General features: G+C 43.9%; 1 protein-coding gene across 1 annotated transcript; it reads left to right on the top strand.

The window, feature by feature from the left end:
• Positions 1-282: 282 nt before the first annotated feature.
• KLK9 (kallikrein related peptidase 9) lies at positions 283-15,270 on the top strand. The gene is made up of 5 exons (XM_051989611.1): positions 283-407; positions 615-771; positions 12,306-12,571; positions 13,483-13,619; positions 14,134-15,270. The coding sequence occupies exons 1-5, from the start codon at positions 362-364 to the stop codon at positions 14,290-14,292; spliced, it is 765 nt and encodes a 254-aa protein (XP_051845571.1). The 5' UTR covers positions 283-361; the 3' UTR covers positions 14,293-15,270.
• The last annotated feature ends 603 nt before the right edge of the window (positions 15,271-15,873 follow it).

The following is a 15,873-nucleotide window of genomic DNA, read 5'->3' on the forward strand; positions in this document are numbered from 1 at the left end:
CTTCATAGACACACACCCAGTGTGTACAACTAGGCCAGCCTTCCTGTAAGCAGCTGGCTAATCCTGACTATCACAGTCTTCTCTGGGATTGAGGCTAAGAGGCTGCTCCCCTTCAGCCCAGAGGTATTACTTCCCCCTTCCCTTCAGGCCCTGGGGCTCCCTCCCCTCAGGATAATTTCCCAACCTGATTAATCATTGACGGAGGAGGAAGGAGGGAGGGAGGGGATGGCCCCCAGCCAGTTCATAAAGCATCCAGAGAGAGGGCAGGACTAAGGGCCCAGACATCTGGGGCCTCTTGGCTGGTCTGGTCCTTGTCACTCATACCAACTGTAGTGGATTTTCCATCCTGGAGCTTGGAACCATGAACCAGGGCATCTGGGTGTCCATGCTGATGCTCCTTTGGACTGGTGAGATTGCTTTTGGCTGCTGTGTAGCTGCTTCTTTGTTTATTTGTCTCTTGTTTGTTTGGTCTATGTAACTGTCTATCGTTCTATGTGACTGTCTATCTGCCAGTTGGGATGTCCCCAAGGCTACTAGACCATTTGTCTGGCTCAGGGGGACCAATTTAACTATCAGGTTTCCATTGACCCTTGACCTGTTTTCTATCTCCCTAGGACAGGGTTGGACAGACACAAGGACCATTGGGGCCGAAGAATGTACCCCCAACTCCCAGCCCTGGCAGGCTGGTCTCTTTTTCCTTACTCGTCTCTTCTGTGGGGCCACTCTACTCAGTGACCGATGGCTACTCACAGCTGCCCACTGCCGCAAACCGTGAGTGGGCTCAGGATCCTGTCAATCAGGGAGGGAGGGAAGGGTGTCTGGGTAAGTGTTAAAGTAGAACTGCCTCTGGAAAGCCCAAAGGTATTGGAGTTTGAGAGCAGTGAGATCAGAGAATCCAAGATCAAGGAAGCAAAGATTCTTGGTGGACAGAGATACAGGGAATTAGAACTCAGGTGTTCACAGATGCCCAAGGTCCCTTGGATAGATTTCAGAGAATCTATGAATTTGTTTGAAAAAAAAAAGGCCTTTCTATTTTAATACAATTGGCTTCCTGTGGATTTCATTTTATGCATTTAAAAGCAATACTCTGAAATTGCTAGGGTTCCTAGGTTTTTTCCAGACTTCTTGAAAGGTCTGTGAAACACTAGAAAGGTCAAGGGCTCGAGCTGGAGAATCCATAGATTTTGAAGAGGTTGGGAAGCTTTGGAGGCTTGGAAGTGTGAGGAGCTTGTAGAGATCTGGGAGTCTGATAGAATGATACAATAATAATTGTAGATCAGAAGGTAGACACCTGGGTGTTCAGATCCACTTCCTTTTTCTGTGACCTTGACCAAGTCTGTGCTGTGTGAGCCTCAGTTCAACCATCAAAGGAGGAAGGTGAATTGGATGATTTTTAAAAGCTTCCCATTCTCCATTCTTCATCTGAAGAGTTTAGGAGGTCAGGAATGGAAGGAGGTTGTGGGAGAGTGGGACAACCATGAAGCTTGAGAAGGCTAAGGAAGCCTGATAGTCTGAAGAAGTATGAAAACTGAGGTGGCAAGACAGGCTGGGAATGTACGCACACACACACACACACACACACACACACACACACACACATTTACACATACATACACACATACACACACACACATACATATACACATATACACCCAGATGTACATGTATATATATGTCTCAGAAGGTCAGAGATAAGGAGAAGCCTTGGTAGATTGAAAAATGGGAGGGTTGACGCTGTGGAGGTTAAATGCAGAGGAGGATAGAAGCAGAGGATTCAAGGGCCCTTGAAAGCCAAGAAGCCAAGGGAGATAAGGAGGTGAGGATTGAGGGTGAGAAGAAAACCCTGGGTCTGATGAGTTTGAGGAAGGTGGGAAGGTATGGATGCAGAGGAGGTGGGGAGTGTGAAGAAGCTGGAGGAGTTAGGAAGACTAATAGAATCTAAAGAAGATGGACAATCCTGGGAGGTGGAGAGACCAAGGAGACTGGGGTGATAAGGGAGTTTGAAACTGGGGATTTGGGACATTTGAAGAGGAAGGAATATTAGAGCAATCTAGAAAGGTCAGAGACTGGAGAGATCAGGGAAGTTGGGGAAACCAGGTAATGAAGGTCCAGAATTTTCAGGACCCCAGAGTCCAAGAACTTAGGTGGAGCAAGGAGACTGAGGAGATTGAGGGACAGGGGAAGAATAGAAGTGACATTGTAAAGAGGGAGGAAAGACAAATGGGGACATTGAACAAGGGAAATGAGGTTATGGGAAGATCCAGGAAATATAAGCTGATACAGGCAAGAAGGCTGGGAAGATACAGAGATCCAGGTGTGATGGTAAAGGAGGCTGATCGGATTGACGAAGTCAAAAAGGCAAGGGAGCTCAGGGAAGATCCTCTCGTAAGGCTCAATGAGAAGGGGGTAGTTATGGGACAAAGTAGTTGGGGTCATTGAGAGGTTTATCTAGAAGACCATTCCATGTGCTCTGAAGGAATCCCATCATGTATCTCTCTCCTTCTAGTTAGATGCTTGGGTTCTAGTACAATTCCAAAGGTCTGAGACTCTTTTAGGGACCCAGAGGTAAGGAAGGAAGATCAATTAGTAAGTCAATAAGCATTTATTAAGTGCCTACTATGTGTCAGGCACTGTGCTAAGCACTAGCTAACTCAGAAAGAGAGATCGGAAGAATAGAGGTAAAGGGAGACACAGAGAGAGACAGAGAGAGAGAGAGAGAGAGAAAGAGAAGAGGGAGAAAGAAACAGAGAGACAGAGAGAGACAGGAAGAGACAGAGAGACAGAAGGAGAGAGACACACACAGAGAAACAGAGAGATAATAATGATAGAGACAAAGACAGAGGCAGAGACAAAGGTGTAGGCAGTGTCATAGAGAAGAGTCAGAGAGACATGCACAAAAACCAGAAGCACACCAGAGGCCCAGTGGATAAAGGGGAAACTTCTCTCTTCCTCTATTTTCCAGGTCCTCCCTGGGGCATTAGCTTTTAGCTCACCGGATTAGGTAGACTTTTGGTAACAGTTGGGATTGGTGGGTGGGAGGATCACTGACATCCCCAGATATTGATGGCTTTTTTAGGAAGGACGGCAAAAGGGCTGGTGGGATCCACTGAAGAAATTGAGGATTATCCTGGAGAAGACTGGGGCAGGCAGAGGGGATAGGTTGGGTTGATAGTCTTCAAGCCTTTGAGAGGCCGGCCACAGAAGACATGACAAGGAGCATGGTGGTCATTGGGAGAAGTAATTGCCTAGGAAGATTTCTGTGGGTGGAAGGAAGAATTTCTCACCCAATTAGGATTTTCCAAAGTGGAATGAGCTGCCTTGGGAGGTACTGAACTCTCTTTTATTGGAAGTCTTGATGGAGCCTGAATGACCATTTGTAGCAAGAGTTTGAGGTTAGACTCCAGAAAGTCCTGGATGCTGAGGGTTAGCGGAGGGGAGTGTGTGTGAGCGGCACCATCAGAGCTGGGGACTTTCCATACTCCCCTCCATGGGGCCACTCCCCTCCTAAGTCACCAGACCTGTTAGAGATAGGGTGATTATTTCTGGTGGGTGGGGTCCCTTCCAACCCACACCTTCCCCTGAGTCCAAAATGAGGTGGAGAAGGACCAGATTACATATCTCAGAGAGGAAGGAGGGTTGAACAAAAGTCCACAAAGAGGAAAGCAGGCTGGAGCATCTGGGAAAATAATGATGGAGAAAGATGGAAGCAGAAAGAGGTGGGAGCAGAGCTAGAATAAGGGAGATGGAGAGATGGAGAGAGAGAAAGACAAATAGACATAGACAGGGAAAAACAAAGTAGAGATAAAGATGATATGAGCCAGAAACACAGAGACAGAAGGATAAAGAGATTGAGAAGAGGGCAGGAAGAGATGCATGGAGACAGACAAGTGGACAGAAATGGGACAGGGGAGACTGAAAAGAAGTAGAGGGAGATACACACAGAGAGACAGAACTGCAGATTGCCAGTTTAGAGAAGATTAAGGAAAAACAAGAGCAGACAAGGGAGCAGAAGCATCGTCATGGGAAAGGAATATTTTTGTTGTTGTTCCCAGAAGTCTAGAGAGACATGTCCCTCATACTGATTATTTTTCCCTGCTTGTTCCCAGAAACCCACTCTATGTTTTCTCCCTTTGCTCTCTATTTTCCAGAGGGGAGATGGAGGCACATTCTAGGTTTCCTCCTCCCAGAGCACTAGGAGATTAATGGTGGAAAGGGAGATGCCAGTTCCGTAGAAGGAAGACTCTTAACGTTAGAGCTTCCACATTTTCAGGGGCGGATCAGGGGTCAGAAAGCCAGAGAATATCAGTTCAGGGAAGGGAGGAATCTTAGGCACCATTTATTCCAAACCTGTTATACAGGAGATGAAGGAGCTGGGATCCACTGTGGAAAAGTGACTTGCTAAGGATACACAGGCAACAAGTGGAATGGACAACGATCCCTTTCTTTTGAGGGCTCCACCGGGATACATGACTGGTTGACAAAGACTGTAGAGATTGGACCTAATGCCATGTAAGACAGTGGTCCAAAGAAGGAATATTGTGAGCTTCAGGACTTGAGTTGAAGTCATGCCTTCATAATTGACGATCTATGACTTCCATTTCCCATCTTTGAGCCTTGACTCCCTCATCTGTGAACTGAAAAGAAGAATGTTAAGGCCCCTTTTGGTTCTAAATAAAATTCTGAGACTCGATGATGGCTTTGCTTAAGAGGCAGGGTGGGCCTAAGAGAAATCTGGTGTCGAATCTTACCTTGCACATTTAGTAGTTGTGTGATACTTAACCTCCTAAATCCTCAGTTTCCCCATTCTTAAAATATTAAAAAAATCTATAGTCAAATTCTTGGGGTTGATGTGAGTATCAAATGCTATAATATATGCAAATGCTGAAGTATTGCAGCATTTTATCATTTATTATATTATATTATAATAATATATTTATAAGTATTATTTATTATATGATATCAAATATTATATAATTAACAGCTATTATGGTCATGAATCTCATTCTAATATTTTCCATTATTACTGTTATTTTTATTATCATCAAACTCATAGAAACTTACAATTGAGAAACATCTCAGAGGTTCTCTGAGCCAACTCATTCCTGAAGAGGGAGTCTTTACAAAATTAAGGATAGTTAACCAACTTTTGCTTGAGGACCTTAAGTGAGGGGGACTTGCCTTCTGCAGGAGTCCTTTTGTCTTCAAGATAACCCAAATCATCAGACGGTATCTACTTATCTCAAGCCCAAATCTACCTTCATACTCCAATCTCCCTTTTGAGTTTATTCCTACTGCTCCAAGTTGTTTCCACTGGGACCAGTCATGAGAAGACTGAGGCACAATAACCCATTAAATAGCTGAAGAAAATTCTCCTATCTCCTCAGTCTTTTTTTTTCTCTCTCCAAGGTTTGTCCCAGTTCTTTCAACCTTTCTTCCTGTGTCATGGACTTTTCAAACCTAGCTGGCCTTCTATGGACACTCTCCATTAGCTCTCAGATTTGGACATAACCCTTCTGAGATGATTCTGAGGGAAAAAAGTGGAATGGAAAGAGCCTCAGACTCTTTAACACTTCCTAGCTGTGTGACTCTAGACAAGCCACTTAACTCCAATTGCCTCAGGGGAAAGGAAAAGAGAGAGAGAGAGAGAGAGAGAGAGAGAGAGAGAGAGAGACAGAGAGAGACAGAGATAGAGACAGAGACAGAGAGACAGAGACAGAGACAGACACACACACACACACAGAGAGAGAGAGAGAGAGAGAGAGAGAGACAGAGAGACAGAGAGATAGAGAGACAGAGAGACAGAGAGACAGAGAGACAGAGAGAGAACCTGAGATTTGGAATTGAGACTAAGTTTCTAGTCCTACCACTGCCACTTAATAATTGATGACCTCAGGGGACTTTAGGAGACATTAAATGGTCTTGCCTCTAGGCTTCTGTGAAATAAAGATGACCTCTAAGGTTCCTTCTGATTTTTTTCTCTGTTGGAATTTATTTATTTTCCCCCCAATTACATGTAAAAACTATTTTTAACATTCATTTCAAAAATTGAGTCCAAGTTCTTTTCTTCTACATCAAGAAGGCAAGCAATTTGATACAGATCATACATATGTAATCACACAAAACATATTTCCATATCCATATCATATTGTAAAAGAAAATATGCAAAAAGATAAAACCAAAGAAAAATAAGAATTTAGAAAGCATGCTTTGATCCGTATTCAGATTTCACCATTTCTTTCTTTGGGGATGGATAACAATTTTCATATTAAGTCCTTCAGAGTTTTCTTGGATCATTAGATCCAACCTTACAACAGCTAAGTCATTCACAGCTAATCATCTCACAATATAGCTGGTACTATGCACAATGTGCTGATCTCTTGTGTTGATGACTTTATTTTGCATTAGTTCATATAAATTTCTTCAGATTTTCTGAGAGCCTCTAGCTCATCATTTCTTATATCACAATAGTATTACATATTACAAATTATTCAACCATTCCCCAATTGATAAGCATCTCCTTAGTTTCCAATTTTTTTTTTTTTGCCACCAGGAAAGAACTGCTATAAATATTTGGATATAGTTCCAAATCTCTCTACATAATGATTGAATCAGTTCACAACTCCACTAACTGTGCATTAGTGTCTCCATTTTTCCACATCCCCTCCAACATTTATCATTCTTCTTTTCTGTCCTATTAGCCAATCTATTAGGTGTGAGATACTACCTCAATAGTTTTAATTTGTATTTCTACAATCAATAGTGATTTAAACTATTTTTTCATATGATTATGGATAGGTTTGATTAGTTCATCTGAAAACTTCATATTTTCTCATCATTTGTCAATTGAGGAATGGCTCTTATTTTTATAGATTTGACTAATTTCTCTCTCTCTTTCTATATATATAATATATATGTAATATATATATATTTGGAAGATGAGGACTTTATCAGAGAAACTTGCCTCAAAATTTTTTTCACACTTATAATTGCTAAGTATATTTCCCTCCATCCTGTTTTCTCCTGTTTATTCTATTTTCTCAAATAGTGTTTTGCCTTTATTGTTTCCTTCAATCCCTTCCTTCTATGAGTGCCCTCCCCTTTCTTTTTTTTCCTTCCTCTCTCACTTTGTTGTAGGTTTTATCTAGAGTTCTTCTTGGATTATTGTTATCTGTATAATCTCCCCCTTTTGGTTTTACAATAAACATCTTTGTATCTTTATTTCTTTTTCAACTATAGCTTGGCCAGTGGCATTGCAAGGGATACCAACAATAGGAGAAATTTAAAAAACATTAATAAAATTTTGAATTTTTTCTGGTATACTTGGGGCATTATTAGTTTTTATAATTTTTAGAAATCCTAAGACACTAAAACAGCCAACTAAATTGTTTATAACACATTTGGTAGACTTTCCAGATTGCAAAGTAGTTATAGTTATAAGAGGAATAAGTGTCTCATGTACCCAAGAATAAGATTAAGATCATGTTCCCAGTTCCTAGGACAGGGCAGCATAACCTTACATCCTGAGCCAAGTTATGACTGCATCACATCTGCAGCTGGAACAGATCTGCTTTTATTTGGATCAACATGATATTAACTTTAAAGATTCCCAATAATGTGGTATATTTCTATACCCAATTGAATTAGTCCCTCTCTGAGCCAGTTCTGATAAAACAGTATTCCCCCATGCTCCTCCCCATTCTACATCTCCTTTTTCCTTTTCCTCAGTCTTTCTCATCCTTTAATTTTATTTTTAAAGATATTATCCCAACATATTCAATTCACACCTATGTCCTTTGTCTATATTTACCCCTTTTAACTGACCTAACAATGAGAAAGTTTTTAATAGTTTTGAGTATCATCTTTCCTTCTAGGAACATAGACAGTTTAACTTTATTAACTCCCTTACTATTTTCCTTTCCTGTTTATCTTTTTATGCTTCTGTTGAGTCTTATATTTGGAAATTAAATTTTTTATTCAGCTGTTTTTTTTCATCAGTAATTCTTGAAAGCCCTCTATTTCATTGAATATCCACTATCCCTCCTTACCCTAAAGTTTTATACTCAGTTTTACTGGGTAGGTTTTTCTTGGTTGTAATCTTAGCTTCGTTGCTTTCCAGAATATCATATTCTAAGTTATCTGATCCTTTAATGTAGAAATTGCTAAATCTTGTGTTGTCATGACTATGGCTCCATGATACTTGAATTATTTTTTTCTAGCTACTTGAAGCATGTACCCTTTAACTTGGAAGCTCTGAATTTGGCTATAATATTCCTAGGAGTTTTCATTTTGTGATCTTTTTTAAGAGGTGATTGGTGGATTCTTTCAATTTCTATTTTACTCTCTTGTTCTAGAATATCAGGACAGTTTTCCTCAAAAATTTCTTGAAATTGTGATGTCTAGGCTTTATTTGGTCATAGCTTTCAGGAAGTCCAATAATTTAAAATAATAAATAAATTATAATAAGTTATCTCTCCTGACTCCATTTTCCAGATCAGTTGCTTTTCTAATAAGATCTTTCACATTGTATTCTATTTTTTTTTTATTTGTTTGGTTTTGTTTTATTGTTTTTTTTTTTTGATGTCTCATAGAGTCATTAGCTTCCATTTGCTTAATTCTATTTTTTTCCCTGAGGCAATTAGGGTTAAGTGACTTGCCCAGGGTCACACAGCTAGACCGTGTTAAGTGTCTGAGGCCAGATTTGAAATCAAATCTTCCTGACTTCAGGACTGGTGCTCTATCCACTGTGCCACTTAACTGTCCCTTAATTCTAATTTTTAAGGAATTATTTTCTTCAGTGAAGTTTTGTATCTTTTTTTCATTTGGCCAACACCATTTATTTTTAAAAAATTTTGCTGAGGCAATTGGGGTTATGTTACTTGCTTAGGGTCACACAGCTAGGAAGTGTTAAGTATCTGAGATCAAATTTGAACTGAGGTCCTCCTGACTTCCGGGCTGGTGCTGCCACTATCATTTTTAATGAGTTATTCTCTTTAGTGATTTTTTTGGTATATCTTTTCCTCTTTGGCCAATTCTGCTTTTGAAGGCATTCTCCTCCTCATTGGATTTTTGGACCTAATTTACCATTTGGCCTATTCTGTTTTTAAGATGTTTTCTTAAGTATTTTTTGTGTCTCCAAGCTATTGGATTCTTTTTTTTTTTTTCATGATTTTCTTGCATACATTTTTCTCTACCTCTTACTTGATTTTTAAATTCCTTCTTAAGCTCTTTTGTGGCCTGCGACAAATCATATTTTTCTTGGAGGCTTGGGATGTAGGACTTTTGATGACTTTGCTGTCTTCTTCTGAACATGTGTTTTGATCTTCCTTGTGACTTACAATGATCAGACTGAAGAACCCAGAAAGGTCAGACTGAAAAACTCTGAATGGTCAGACTGAAGAACCTAGAATGTACAAATTGAAGGATTCCAGAAATCTAGTTAAAATAAGGGGAGGGAAAAGGAGACTAAAGGAGTTGATCAGATCTTTGGAAATGGGGCATCAGAGAAAATACAGAACAGGAAGTGGCTGAAAGTCAGGGGAATGATAGGGAATAATAGGAGGGGTAGGGGTCCAGAGAGTTTGAAAGCTGGGAGGGCAAGGTCACTGAGAGGATCAGGTTGCTAAGAAGTCTGGGAGCTGAGGTTTAGAGATTTAAATTCTTAGAAGGTAATACTACCTTCTCTCTACCAAGGCAAACCTCTCTATCTGTATGTGATCTCGTTCCATCTTACTAACAGATTGCCTGCCCCCTTTATTACTCCCTTCTTAATTCTTTCATTAATTTTAAATTTCTCTCTCTCTTGGCTGCTTTCCTATTACCTACAAACATCTCCCTCCTACTAAAAAGGCTCTCTTAGTCCACGCATCCCCATTATCATTCCATATTTCATCTCTTTTGTGGCTGAACTCCTTGTGCAAGCTATCTATAATGAACACCTTCACTTCCTTGCCTCTCATTTTAATTTCCTACGGTTTGGTTTGCCTTCACTGAAACAATTCTATTCAAAATTACTAATGTTCTCTTAACTGTCCAGTCTGATGACATTTTCAATCCTCACCTTTCTTAACTTCCTTGCAGTCTTTGACACTGCTGATTTCCCTTAAACCTTTCTCTTAGATAATGCTTTTATCTCGAGATTGTCAGGGTGCTACCCTATCTTAGTTTTCTCCTTAGCTCTCTGCTTTCTCCTCAGCCTCCTTTGCTGAACCTTTGTCCAGGTCACATCCAATGAAGGTAAATATCCCCCATGACACTTTCCTGAGCTCTCTCTCCCTTTCCTTCTATTCTGCTTCATCTGGTAATCTCATCAGTAACTATGATTTGTCTCTATGTTGATGATTCTTCTCATTCAGATTTAATCCCTTTCCTAATCTCCGGGCTCACATTTCTAACTATCTATCAGGCATTCAAAATGGATATCCAGAGATATCTTAAACTCAACATAATCTGAAGCGATTGTCTTCCTCCCCAAATTCTCCCTTTTCCTAGCTTCCCTATTACCCATCATCACTAGTGCCATCCCTATCTGTTTTCCATCTTTATAGCTATCCCACTGCTGTCTTTATCCTCTGATCCTTCCTTCTGACACCATTTCCATATCAATCTTTCCCTTCTATTTGTCCATCCTTCCCCCCCACCGCCCACCAATTGATGCTACTCCAGACTAAAATCCTTTAGCAAGGATTTCTACTGAGAGATGGCCCCCTGGCCATTTACTCTCAGGTTGAGTGTAAAACTATTCTCCCAATCATTCAGCTTGCAACCTAGGTTTAATCTGAACTCTTCCTTCTCATCCTCACCCCCATAGCTAATCTGCTGACACATCCTGTTGATTTGATCTTTATAACATCTTTAGTATGTCTCCTCTCCTCCCCTCTGACACGCCACTACCTTGGTGTAGGCCCTCATCACCTCATGATTGGATTGATGCAATAATTATGATTAGACTCTCTGCTTCAAATCTCTCTCCATTCCAGTCCATCCTCCATTCATCTGTCAAATTAATCTTCCTAAATTGCAAATCTGACCACCTCTCCCCTCTCCCCATGTTATAAAACTCCCAGTGGCTTCCCATATTACCTCTAAGATCTACTATAAAAAAGTCTTTCCTCCAGCTTATCCTTCAAGTATTCTTATATCCTATTCCTCTCCAATACTTTGGATAGAGTGCAAAGCCTGGAGTTAGGAAGACCTGAGTTCAAATCTAGCCTCAGCTACTTACTAGCTGTGTGATCCTGGGCAAGTCCTTTAATCTTGTTGACCTCAGAAGCCTGTTCTGACTCTTTGTGTCCCCATTCGGATTTGTTTGTTTGTCTTGCAAGAAATGCTGAAGAGTTTTCCATCTCATTTTACAGACGAAGAAACTGAGACAAACAGTTCAGGGTCAACGTCAGTAAGTGTCTGAAGCCAGATTTGATCTCATGAAGATGAATCTTCCTGACTCCAGATTCAGTGCTCTATGCACTATGATCGCCACCTAGCTGCCCAGAAGGGGTATGGTGCTAGTCTAAAACTACAAATCTCAGGCTTTGTTTTTAGGGGGGATTAGAAGCCCAGAGGGAATGAATGAATGTGACCACAGTCACTTGGTACCCGAAAGCTCCTCTTAGGACCAAATAAAATAGGAGTAATCCAGAGAAGGCCAATAATTTTTCAACAGCCCTGTAAAACTCTTCCTATTGTGGAGGCAGAAGGAGGCTCAGAGGGTCTGCCTTCTCTTAGTTGGTTTCCCATGGAGATATGATGGGATATAGCAGGAAATTCTGAAACTGGGAGGAGGGATCTGGCTCTGCTGACATTTCTCTCCCATCCTTCTTAGTGAAGAGACCCCTTAGAAAAGCAGAGAAACACAGAAACCAGCTTGCTCCTCTAGTCCCAGCCCCTGACTCTCACGTCAATGGGAGATTCAGCAAATCCTGGGTTTTTGACTTCAGTTTCCTCATCCATCAAATGATGGAGGTGGACTTGAGAGCTCTGAGCATCCTTTGAGCTTTGACATTACAAATCTCTGATTCACCTAAGCTCATGAGAGGAAACCCAGAGAGGATGGGTGTTCCAAGTCACACAACACTGGTGATTCACTCCATGGCATGAGAGAAAGAAAGGGGGACACAGAAGGCATCTGACTTGTTCAGGGTCACACATAGCTCTTGGAAAAGCCTGGAGGCTATGAGAGGGAGCGGCCTGCTTCAGGTCCCACGTGACCGGTGATGGACAGAAGTAGAACACAGAGGCCCAGTGAGGGCTAGATGTTTATCCAGGCTCCTGCAGTGGCTCCCTCCCACCACACTCCCTTCTCCTCATAGGTACCTGTGGGTGCGGCTTGGAGAACATCACTTGTGGCAATGGGAAGGTCCAGAGCAGCTGTTCCGTGTCACTGATTTCTTCCCCCACCCAGGCTTCAACAGTGATCTAAGCGCCCGCGATCACAACCATGACCTCATGCTGATTCGCCTGAAGAGACCCGCCAGATTAAATCCAGCTGTGCAACCCCTCAACATCAGCAAGAGTTGCGCCAGACCCGGCACCACTTGTCTGATCTCTGGCTGGGGCGCCATCTCCAGTCCCGACGGTGGGTGTTGGGCTGGGAGTGACACTGAGATACAGAGGAGGCTGGAGACGGAGATGGAAAAGAAAGAAGATGAAGATGGGGGGTGGGATTAGGGTCACGATGACAGATCTAGATCAGGATGAGGAGAGGGACACACAAAGAGATGTGGATAGAAAGACAAATTTGGGGGCAGCTAGGTGGCGCAGTGGAGAGAGCACCAGCCCTGAAGTCAGGAGGAGCTGAGTTCAAATATGGCCTCAGACACTTAACACTTCCTAGCTGTGTGGGCAAGTCACTTAACCCCAATTGCCTCAGGGGAAAAAAAAATTGGGATGAAGATGGAAATAGGATTGAAGGCAAAAAACTGGGGCGGGGGTAAATATAAGAGATTGAGATGGCGATGATAATGAGAGTGGGGAAGAAGATGGGGATGGAACTGGGCCATAAAGATAAAGGAAGAAGAAAAGGATGGGGATGGGGTGGGACTGGTGAGAGAGAAGATGGATTTGGATATAAATAAAGATCAAGGGTGAAGACAGAGAAGGGTTGGAAATGGAACTGGAGACGAGCAAGGAGATAGAACTGGAGGTAAATGTAAAAGCCGGAGAAAGGGATGGGGATGGTTTTGTACAGGAATTTGGGGTTGGGAGAAAAGATTAAGGAGAGATGAGGAAGGGGGAGAGATTGGGGACGGATTTAGATGTAAATGCAGATGTAAATGGGGACTGGAGTACGAAGTAGCAATCGAGGGCTTGGAGTTGAAGATGAGGTCGGGCAGGGGTTTGGGAGCAGGGCTGGCCATGGGGCTGGAGTTGGTGGGGAAGGGACAGGGAATGTCTCAAAGAAGCTTCAAGTGGCAGCATGGGGATGACGGCGCCCCCTTGTGTTCTGCTCGCCAATTCATCGAGCGCTGTTTTCCTGTTCTCTCCCAGTTGAATACCCACTCACGCTCCAGTGCGCGAACATCAGCGTTCTGGAGCCCCGCCTGTGCCACAGAGCCTACCCGGGGCGAATATCTTCCAACATGATTTGTGCTGGCCTCTGGGAGGGAGGCCGAGGCTCCTGCCAGGTGAGACCCGGAGCCGGTGATCCAGAAGGAGAAGGAGGGTGGGGGTCGGGATTCGAACCCAGGATATCCCTGGGGGATGGGGCCTATGAGATCGGGGCTTAAGTTGCTGAAGGAGGCAGGGAATGGGGGATCGGGATGCCAGGGTGAGAGCTGGAGGATCAGGACGCCCGGGTCCCTCGGGGGGCAGGCCTGTGGGATCTCCCTCTCCCCGCCCCCCCGAGTTTCTGAGAGCTGTGAGAGCTGGGGAAGAGCTCACAGCTTTGAGAGAAGGCGGAGCGACGTCGGGGTTGGGGAAATGGGGACTTAGGTTGGGCTTCGGGAGTCCGGAATGGCTGGACGGCGGACTCTGCAAAGCCCATCACCTCATGCTTTGTCTCTCTCGGTTTCCTCCTCTCCTTCCGTCTCTGCCCTTCTAACCCCATGTGACTATCATCCTCTCCCCTTTCTCACGCCTTTTTCGCCCCCTTCCGTCTCCTTGATACTGTGCCTCCCCTCTGTCACCCTCGGGATACAGGGAGACTCCGGGGGCCCGCTGGTCTGTAACGGTGCCCTGGAGGGCGTAGTGTCGGGGGGAGCCGAGCCCTGCTCCAAACCGAAGAGACCGGCAGTCTACACCAGCGTTTGCCGCTACAGAGACTGGATCTACCAGACCATGAAGGATAACTCCACGTGATTGGACTGCTCTAAGCCCCGCCCACTTCCCCAGATTCTTTTATGATGCCGCCTCCCCCCCCCCCCCACCGTGGAAACTCTTCCCCGTGACGTCAAAACCGTGGCTCCGCCCTCCCGACCCCCGGAGCCTCGGAGCCCAGCCCCTCCACTACCTACCGACGAATAGCATCTTCTGAGCCTGTCCCTGTGGGACTCTGGGAGGAACTTCAAGATGTGAGCCCCTCTTACCTCGCCGCCTCTAAGGACATTAACCCTGAGAGACTCGTTTACCCGTTTCTTCACTTTGATACGAATTGGGGGGTGGGGGTGGGAAGGAGGGTGGCCGAGGGAGGAAGGGGAAGAAGGGGAGAGATCTCGGAATGTCCCAGCTACAAAGCTTCTGTCAACCGACCCAAAAGGATCTTCTGGAACCAGAAACTCAAACCTTCCATTTTGTGGTCCTCTCCTTTGGGGTAAAGAGAAAACATACATACATCCTTCTATGAGGCAGCGCCTCCAGATCTTTTTTTTTTATTTTCCCATGAGGCAATTGGCGTGGAGGGACTTTGCCCAAGGTCACACAGCTAGGAAGTGTTAAGTGTCAGGTCAGATTTGAACTCCCTCATATTTGAAGTCAGTCCTCCTGACTTCAGGGCTGCTGCTGCTCTAACCATGGCACCACCTAGCTGGCCCCCTCCTCCAGATCTTGAAGACAGCCATCTCCCTACCACCTCCTTGATTCTTTCTTTCCCTTCGATGAACATTCCCATTTTCTCCCATCAGCCCCTGAATTCAAGCGCATTTTCTATCTCAGCCACCCTATTTTGTGGCCCCCGAAAGGAGCGCAGCACTGCAGATGCCCCCGACCGTCACTTCCCTGCTCCGGGACTCTACATGTCTCAATGTACGGTGGAGATAGACTTGGAATCTCCACCCAGCAACTGGCACAGGGGGTGCTTGGCACACAGTTGGCATTTAAATAAATACTTGTCGAGTCGAATGTGGCCTAAGATTGCATTAGCTGCTTCTGGCGTCTTCACAACCTTATTGACTCATCGGGACTTTGTGGTTCACAAGTTGTAGGTCTTTCGAAAACCGTGTAATTACCCAGTCACACCTCAGTGTGTCCTGCACTTCTGAAGCAGGTTCCTTGAATTGGAAGTGTCCGATTTCTCACTAGGGTGAATTTAGACCTGCCAGGAAATATGCTGCTTAGTCTCTATTCACTGTGGACACACACACACACACACACACACACACACACACACACACACAGATGAATTCCCAAGATTCCACTCCCTTAGGGATTTTTGCTCCCCGTTTCCCACCTCCAAATCAAGTTCGATTTCTGCTCCCTGTTTCCCACCTCCAAATCAAGTTCTATTCAGTTGACTCCCAAACTTCAGTCATGCCCGACTCTCCATGACCCCATTTGGGGTTTTCTTGGGAGAGCTACTGGAATGGTTTGTCATTTCCTTCTCCGGCTCTTTTTACAGATGAGGAAACTGAGGTAAATAGGGTTAAGTGACTTGTCAGGGTCACACAGGTAATAATATCCGTGGTTGGATTTGAACTCAGATCTTCCTGATCCTAAACCTGGCAC

The sequence above is a fragment of the Antechinus flavipes genome, chromosome 3 (assembly GCF_016432865.1).
Source record: "Antechinus flavipes isolate AdamAnt ecotype Samford, QLD, Australia chromosome 3, AdamAnt_v2, whole genome shotgun sequence".
NCBI lineage: Eukaryota > Metazoa > Chordata > Mammalia > Dasyuromorphia > Dasyuridae > Antechinus > Antechinus flavipes.